This window comes from Physeter macrocephalus, chromosome 18 (assembly GCF_002837175.3).
Source record: "Physeter macrocephalus isolate SW-GA chromosome 18, ASM283717v5, whole genome shotgun sequence".
Taxonomy (NCBI): Eukaryota; Metazoa; Chordata; class Mammalia; order Artiodactyla; family Physeteridae; genus Physeter; species Physeter macrocephalus.
In genome coordinates, this window is record NC_041231.1 from 62,226,035 (window position 1) to 62,235,296 (window position 9,262).

Below are 9,262 nucleotides of genomic sequence, written 5' to 3' on the forward strand. Positions count from 1 at the left end.
AAATTATGGGCAAAAGAATTGCAACCAAAGGCTGGAAGAGGGGTTTGCAACCAGCTCTGTCTCCTAGCTCTCTGGTATTTGCTTCCAATGGGCAGAGTCTATTGTGTGAAGCATCAAGCACTGAAAAGAAGACTCCTGCTGCTGGAAGTTGACAGGAAGTAACATCCATGAGGGTAAGAATGCAAGACCTAGGCTTGTCCTAGAAACAATGCCCATAATGAAAAAAAAAAAAAGAAAGCAGAAGAGAAATGTAAGTCACAAGTCCAACCTGACCCAGCCTAGCCCAGCCCAAGGAAGATAGGAGTCAAGGAGACAAAACTAAAAGATAAGAGCCTTGGACCACAACATTCTCCACAAGGTACACTCAACAAACTTCACCGTACTCTTTTACCAAGTTACAAAAAGAGCTTCTTAATCCCTACTTTTGCTCCTTAAAAACTGCTATAAGTTCACTAATTAGACAGATATGATTTCAGAACAGCTGTAATAGTTCAAACTAGATGGCTCTTTCCTTCCTAAGGATATTAATTAAATAAGATATATATATAGCTCTAAGTATATGATACATAAAATATAATACTCTGTAGAATATAAGTAACTGTTAGTTAATTATATTAATGAATGTCTGTAAGAAATGTTGCAATGATTTCCCTAATGTTATGAGCCTGGGGGAGGTAAATTTGTCTTCTAGGATTTCCTCCCCGGAGCTCAGAAATTTAGGTGTTGTTATACCTCTCCTATACTCTCCTCACCCAATCCCACCTTCCTGCTGGGGATCGGACCTCCCTATTGGCTATCTCATACCTTGAAACTGCCTGCTTTGTGACAGCATTCTCCTACCAAACCTACTACCATCTGGTAGAGTCTTGGGGTTTCCGTGGAGTTGTTTGTAAATAAATCTGGATCATCACAAGTGACCATGACCAGTGACCAGTAACCAGTGACCTTTGTACTGGAAACATGCGCCGTTCAGCTGCAGCCACTCAGACATCCTCTAGTGTTGTCTCCTCATCCCTTGTATCTGCAGTTGATGTTTCCTCTTCTTCTCTGACCATGTCAGGTAAGAAAAGAAATTTTTTGAAGTTTTTCGTTACATTTATTTTGCCCCTAAATTTAGTAGTAGATTCAAAATAGCATGGAATAATGAGGGAGAGTATTGAACTAGAATTCCGGAGACCTAAGTTCAGTTTTGACTTTGACATTTACTATCTGTGTGACTTTGGACAAATCATTGACTGTCTCACAAAGCGTGTTTTGTTCCTTATCTGTTATATTAGAGAATAAAAAGTCAGGGAACAAAGTCAAGGCAGAATAGAAGCCAACAATTCCCAAGACGAAGCAAAAGAAACACCAAACAGAGCTTATCCAAGGGAGCTTTAAAAAGCTTCAAACCTCCCTAGGCATGCGCATGCTGGAGTCTGTGAAAGTTTTTCATACACTGGGGAAGAAGAAAGATAAGAAAACTGGGCTCTCTTCCTGTCGGGTCTTGTGAAATTCAATCAACCCTAAAGACCCCCAGCCACCCCCAGCGATCCAGCCATGGCGGCATACCCCGTGAGGGTAAGAGTCCTGAGAAAACTCAAGGCCAAGCCCAGAAACCACACAGCAGTGCTGAAAAAGAGTGTCCATCTCCATCCCAGTATGAGCTGCTTCCTCCTGGGAAGGTCAACTTGATACCTCTGCCTTTTTCTGCCTGGGTCAAGCCTCAAGCTCGACATGCTCCTCGGAGGCCACAGGCTCTGGCCTCACATCGGCCTGCTGTGGCTGACCGTGCCCAGCCTGCTTCTACTAACTCAGCTCAACCTGCTGCAGTCAGTTCACCCCAGCCAGCTCTTCCCTCTTTGCCAGGTGCCGCCAAAACAGCTCAGCCAACTGCGACCAACCCAACCCAACCGGGTTGGACCGACCATACCCAGCCTAGTGGCCCTCAGTCTGCTGCTCCTAGGCCTGCACCCTACAAAACTTCATCTTGCACTTCTCTCCAGTGGGAGCCTGTTCCCCCTCCTGTGACTAAGCGCCAGTCCCCACCCAAGCTCTAAACCCCATTTCTACTCCAAGACTTCAGCAAGCAACGAATTCAATGGAGGCAACCCAATGTTCCTGAGCCAGTAATGTCAAAGCCCATAGAACCACTGCAGAGGCCAGAGCGGGAGGCCATGAAGAGGCAGGCTCAACAAGAACGTGAGAATGCTGCCAAATACACCTCTTTGGGGAAACTGCAGTTTTTCATTGAGAGGGAAAAAGAAATGGAAATTGCTGACTACTACGGATATGTAAAGTAAGAGCTGCTAGAATTGTTGGTGCCACCTTGGGTACCAGCTGTTCTTCCATACATAGATAAGATAGGTATAAATTTCTCTATTCCAATTGTGACCAACCCAACCCAACTGCGTTGGACCGACCATACCCAGCCTAGTGGCCCTCAGTCTGCTGCTCCTAGGCCTGCAGCCTACAAAAGTTCATCGTGCACTTCTCTCCAGCGGGAGACTGTTCCCCCTGCTGTGACTAAGCGCCAGTCCCCACCCAAGCTCCAAACCCCATTTCTACTCCAAGACTTCAGCAAGCAACGAATTCAATGGAGGCAACCCAATGTTCCTGAGCCAGTAAACTGAATAAATAAATGTAATAGACTTAATAGATGAGTAATAAACCTTTTGAATTTTGAGATGCTGCTAACGGTGGCGTGGTTTTTTTTTTTTGATGGGGTTGGAATCAAAGTCTGCATGAGAAAGGAAGGACTGAAAGTTGGATGGGAGAAGGAAGGAAAGGGGAGGAAAGGGGTAAAAAACTGAGGAAAGAGGAGGAACTTGGCCCAGGGCTAGGAAGGCCAAAAGAGATTTATGGATTTATGAAAGGAAGCAGGAGTTAGGATGAAATGGCAGAAGTAAAAAGCAGGGTCAAAGGTCAGGGTTTGAAGAACAAAATTTGAGTAGAGTTGAAGATGACAGAAGACGAGTCTAGGTTTACTAGGAGAAATAGAAAAAGTCTCTTGGGGAGGTTGGCGTTAAGTCTCACAACCACCAGATAGGTATTTAAGAAAACAAGAGGTTCAGGACACATCTCTGAAAGGTTTGCGTTGCCTTATGCAGGTGTGATTATAGTGGGGGAATAGGGAAATCTACCAGAGAAGTGGCTAGGGCTCAGAGTTATCCTAGGGGCAGCTGACGAGCCCAAATGCCTCCGAAGTCCTCAGTATTTGCAAGTGCCCAGAGGCGGCCAACCTGGCTTTCAGAGCACAGCATCCTGAGGTTACTGGTGGACGAGATTAAACTTCTGGACAGGCCTAAATATTAACTTGAGGGCCTTCCTCCATTGACCAGGGCGTGTGCTGCCTTCTGTAAACATCACCATCAGCTGAAACGCACGAGAAAAATCCGAGGGAAGGGTCCACTCTGACGTGTGAGAGCGGTGGGGGCACACACACTGGGCAGCCGCTCCAACAGCCACAGGATGCAGGTGCCCAGCGGTTCAGGGGCTCCCTGGGAGGCCTCGTGGGGCAGCTCGAGGGAGTGAGGATGGGAGAGAGTGGCAGGGGTGGGCGTCAAAAGGAATACAGTGGGGAGAAGGGAAAGATGGAGACAGTGGATAGTAACTATGGGAAATCTGGCAATTTTCATTTTCAAAATTATTTTTTTAAGATGTCATTCACATGCCATAAAATTCACCTTCTGAAACTGCAAATTCAGTGTCATTTCGTACATTCACAAGCCTATGCAACCATCACCGTCATCTAACCCATCACGTTTTCATCACCCTAAAAAGAAGCCCCCGTAACCATCAGCAGGCCCTCTTCATCCCCTCCTCCTTCAGTCCCTGCAACCATTAATTTGCTTTCTGTCACTACGGTTTTGCCTTTTCTGGACATTTCATGAAATAATACAAATGTGACCATTTTTCTGGCTTCCTTCAATTAGCATAATGTTTTCAAGTTCGTCCATGACGTAGCATGTGTCAGTACTTCATTCCTATTTACGACTGTATAATATTTCACATATACACCACATTTAAAAAATTCATTCATCCACTGATGGGCATTTGGGTTTTTTTCACTAATAGTCTCACATTGTAGCATGTGTCAGTACTTCATTCCTTTTTATGATTGTATAATATTTCACATATACACCCCATTTAAAAAATCCATTCCTGCATTGATGGACATTTGGGGATTTTTTCACTAATAATCTCCATTTGTTGAGAGTTTATTCTGTGCCAGGCAGCACCAGGCTAAGTTACTGACCTTATTTCACAGATAAAGAGGCTGGGAGAGTGTGAAGAGATTGTCCAGGATTAAGAGCTAGCAATTTGGGGAACTGGGGTTTGAACTCAGCGAACTTCAGAGGTAACAGATTCACATGAAAGAACATTAGAAAAGGTACACAAGGCAATTCAATGAAAAGTCACTCTTTTTCCCACTTTCCCCAGCCACACATTTCCCTCCTCAGAGACATCTGCTTTTGCCGTGCTGTGGATCCTTCCAGAGAAATATTTATACCCCAACATGTATGTATCACAATTTATTGACTAATCTGTCCCACTGATTTTGAATGTCACTTTTATGGTATAATAGATTCTTACACCTATTTATATTACTCTTTTCAGAGCTGTCCTATTTTTTGCCTATGTTTTATGTTTGCCATTTCTCTAAAATTCTTTTTATCTTCTTTTTGATTTAAAAATTTTTTTCCTTTTCTTGTTTATTTCTCTTAAGGCATTAGCCATTATGTTCATTCACTCGTATTATTTTATTTAATTTATTTAATTAATTTATTTGTTTATTTTTGGTGGTGTCAGGTATTAGGTGCAGCACGCAGGCTCTTCGTTGCAGTGCGTGGGGTCTTCCTTGTGCCTTGTGGGCTCTCTAGTTGTGGCGCGTGGGCTCCAGAGCACGTGGACTCAGTAGTTGCTGCATGCGGGCTTACTTGCCCTGTAGCATGTGGCATCTCAGTTCCCCAACCAGGGATCGAACCTGCATTCCCTGCACTGGAAGGCAGATTTTTAACCACTGGACAACCAGGGAAGTCCCCACTCTTGTATTATTTTAAATTTAGTCTGCATTTCTGAAATATTTTTCTTTTATTTTGAATTCTGTCCTGAGTTCTATCATCTTACCTAATTCTGGTTTACGCTGTTCTTTCATCTTTTTTTTATTATGGTAAAATATACATAAAACAAAATTTAGTATTTCAACCATTTTCAAGTATACAATTCAGTGACATTAAATACATTCACAATGCTGTGCAACCATCACCACTATCCAGTGATGGGTTTTATCATTGGACAGAGTGCAGAGAAAGGACCCCATGAAAGCTGATCTCCTTAGCAAAAATGATTTAGTTATGATTTCACCCAAGATTGGTCACAAATCAGCCTGGGAAACTCAATGACCAGAGACAAGGTATAATGCCATCTTTCCTTCTCTCTGCCTCAGCTCTCAAGGATTGGTCATCTACATGTTATTAGTAATTATTATTTGCTTTCTGTTCATAATTACCATCAGAAGACACAGCACTTATGGGCCCAATTACACAGCCCAGCTACGCACCTTTCTTCTTCACTTAGGCTTCCTGTCCACCAGCAGGAACTTGATTTATATTTGTTCTCCCTTCACCACAGCCCAGTAATTTTTGTGACTGAGTCTCAGTCTCACCAGAATCTGTAGCTCTCACTCTGCCCCCAACATCCCACCCCATCATTCGCTCCCTGAAGTGTACTCTAGAAATTTAGGTAAACTGGATATTTTACCATTGTTCACCATTTCTTATGAAACCAAAAGAAGAGCAGCTTTCTTATGGAATGATGCAGAACTTGTAAAGATAAAACACCAGTCTGCACGAGAAAGGGAAGAAGAGAATGATGGAAATACTTTCTGGAAAACTATTTTTACATTATGTTTTGTTTGCTCCTGGTAAATAAATTGAAATCTTCTAAATATTCAAACAAAATCTAAACCACTAAATTCAATAATACAGGAATATAATTTTTAAAAAAATTTCTTTGGCTGCACAGCATGTGGGATCTTAGCTCCCCAACTAGGGATTGAACCCACGCCTGCTGCACTGGAAGTGCAGAGTCTAAACCACTGGACCACCAGGGAAGTCCCAGGAATAAATCTTATAAAGGAGAACTTATAAACCCCTTGGTTATATGAACTGGAGATTTTTAGTAAGAAGTCATGTATTTTAAATGACTTGGAGCTTTAAAGAAAGGAAAGAAGAAGGAAGGAAGGAAGGAAGGAAGGAAGGAAGAAAGAAAACGGGACTTCCTTGGTGGTGCAGTGGATATAATATAAAAAATAAGTAAATTAATTTAAAAAAATTAAAAAAGAAAAAAAATGCTGAAATCCAGTGACTAATTAATCAGGCTGTTATATCTCACTATTTCCAGATACATCTCTTTATAAACTTTTGGTAAAAGGTTATGCTATGTCAGGACAAATGAATTACAAACTTTTCTCTTTTTCCAAAATTTGAGAAATTCCCCTACACTTTCTACCTTCATATTTTATAAAAAGGGAAAAGTAGTGACAACCCTTATACTTACATTCAATTGCATCATCTGGCCACATGCCTTCTACATCAATCAAATATCTACAAAACAACAAAATTCAAGTCATTTGTAAATAAAAAGAAAAGAAAATCAAGTTGTAGCAAAAAAGGTCCAATTTCGCTTTACAAATATAGATATAAAAATCCTAAGAAAATATCAGCACATCTAATCAATAATTATTAAAGAATGATATATACCATGACTACAAAAAGGCTTTATTCCAAGGATGCAAGGATAACGCAACTTTAGAAAATTTATTAATATAATTATTTACATTCATACAACAAGTTAATTAATGAATGAAAGAGAATAAAATACAGGACCAAACTGGCAGATGTTAAAAAGTTATCTGATCACATACAACAGTCAGTTTCAGTCAAAATGCTTTGTACACTCAAAACAGGAGACTTAATATGACAGAGTGTTCATCAAGAACCAACAAATAACAAAAGACAAATTAGGATAAATATTAACATCATATCTAAAAAACCCTATCTAACCAACCATAGGAGCCAGAAACTTAGGAATCACCATTACTGACACCTATTTCTCCCTCACCCTCACCGTCAACCCCCCACCAGTGCTAAAAATGATACTGCCTACATACCTCTAGAATCTGTCCACATCTTTCCACCAAATAGACCGCCATACCCTGGTCCAAGCCACCATTATGCCCAATTTCTACAAGTCTCCTAACTTGTTTCCTCGCTTCCACTCTTTCTTCCTGCAGTGTATTCTCCACTCGGTAGCAAAACGATAGGTTGAAAATGCAATTGGGTATGTTCCACACACTCACCTTCAACAAAAAAAGTTCAATGGTTTTCTATTCCTCTTAAAGTCTGAAACCTTAAACATAAGCCTGCACGATCGAGCTCCTACCCACACGCGTCCGGAGCCTGTGCTCTGCAATGGGAGAGGCCACAGCAGTGAGAGGCCCACATACCACAAAAAAAAAACAAACCCCACAAACATAAGCCTGCATGATCGAGCTCCTACCCACACTTGCAGCTCCATTATAATGACATGCTCCCCCAACAGCCCCACCTTCCCGGCCAGTTCCTCCAACACAGCATACGCTTTCCTCTTATAGAGTCTTTTGCTATTCCTTATGCTCAAAAATCTCTCCCCAACGTCCCTATCTGGTTAATACCTACTCATCCTTCAGATATCAGCTGAAACATCCCTGAATAAACCTTCTCTAAACTCCATGATGAGATCAAATGCTCCCTAAAATATGCTCTCATGGTACCATGTCCCTCCTCCTTGGCACTTGTCAGAGTTGTAATTCTACATGAAGAGTATGATTCTTGAGTATCTATTCCCTCTCTGCACTGTTAGAATTCACAAAGGGCAGGTCAAGTCTCTTCACTCATAAAATTTCACAAGTCTTTTTGCTAGCACCCCACACAGTGCTTAAACATAACAGACGCTCAATAAGTATTTCCTGCATGAACAACCATAAATTGGTACAGTGTAGCAACATCCACAAAAAGCATAAGGGCATAAACTCTTTGATGCAGAAGTCCAATTTTGAGTGACGTTAACTGAGACAAAGCATATATAGTCAAAGATGTTCACACAGGAATGTGCATTACTTTGACGTTTTATAATATCAAAAACTTCTGACTTTTATATGTTCATCAATAAGCAAAGGAACAATGCAGCCTTAAAAGAATAAACAAATGAGACCTAATGAAACTTAAAAGCTTTTGCACAGCAAAGGAAACTATAAACAAGACCAAAAGACAACCCTCAGAATGGGAGAAAATATTTGCAAACGAATCAACAAAGGATTAATCTCCCAAATATATAAATAGGTCATGCAGCTCACTATTAAAAAAACAAACAACCCAGTCAAAAAATGGGCAGAAGACCTAAATAGACATTTCTCCAAAGAAGACATACAGATGGCCAAGAGGCACATGAAAAGCTGCTCAAATGGAATATTACTCAGCAATAAAAAAGAACGAAATTGGGGCTTCCCTGGTGGCGCAGTGGTTGAGAATCTGCCTGCCGATGCAGGGGACATGGGTTTGTGCCCCGCTCCGGGAGGATCCCAGATACACGGAGTGGCTGGGCCCGTGAGTCATGGCCGCTGAGCCTGTGCGTCCAGAACCTGTGCTTTGCAACGGGAGGGGCCACAACAGTGAGAGGTCTGCGTACCACAAAAAAAACGAAATTGGGTCATTTGTAGAGACGTGGATGGACCTAGAGACTGTCATACAGAGTGAAGTAAGTCAGAAAGAGAAAAACAAATATTGTATATTAATGCATACATGTGGAATCTAGAAAAATGGTACAGGTGAACTGGTTTGCGAGGCAAAAAAGAGACACAGATGTAGAGAACAAATGTATGGACACCAAGGGGGGAAAGCGGGACAGGGCGGTGGTCGGTGGTGGTGAGATGAATTGGGAGATTGGGATTGACATATATACACTTTATATATATACACTTTATAATATGTATAAAATAGATAACTAATAACCTGCTGTATGAAAAATAAATAAATTTTAAAAATTCAAAAATAAATAAATAAAAATAATAAATAAATAAATAATTTTTTAAAAAAGAATGAGGTTGGAAGACTGTCAAAACAGCACACAGATCACACATTCAAGCCCCAGAAGATGGGGAACTGCCTGAATTCCCCCACTTCGGATGACATCTCCCTGCCTCACAAGTCTCAGTCCGACTGGGCTAGCTTTGGCAAGGGGA

General features: G+C 41.4%; 1 protein-coding gene and 1 pseudogene across 1 annotated transcript in view; both read right to left on the reverse strand.

Annotated features, from left to right (window-relative positions):
• The window catches only part of LOC129391527 (DNA (cytosine-5)-methyltransferase 1-like), a 107,344-nt pseudogene that overhangs the window by 29,082 nt on the left and 69,000 nt on the right, over nt 1–9,262 (reverse strand).
• Nucleotides 4,143–9,262, reverse strand: part of LOC112062669 (RNA/RNP complex-1-interacting phosphatase-like) — a 17,476-nt gene continuing 12,356 nt past the window's right edge. The window contains 2 exon segments of the mRNA XM_028478570.2: nt 4,143–5,826; nt 6,541–6,587. Coding sequence (XP_028334371.1) covers nt 6,580–6,587 — 8 coding nt within the window. The 3' untranslated portion in view covers nt 4,143–5,826; nt 6,541–6,579.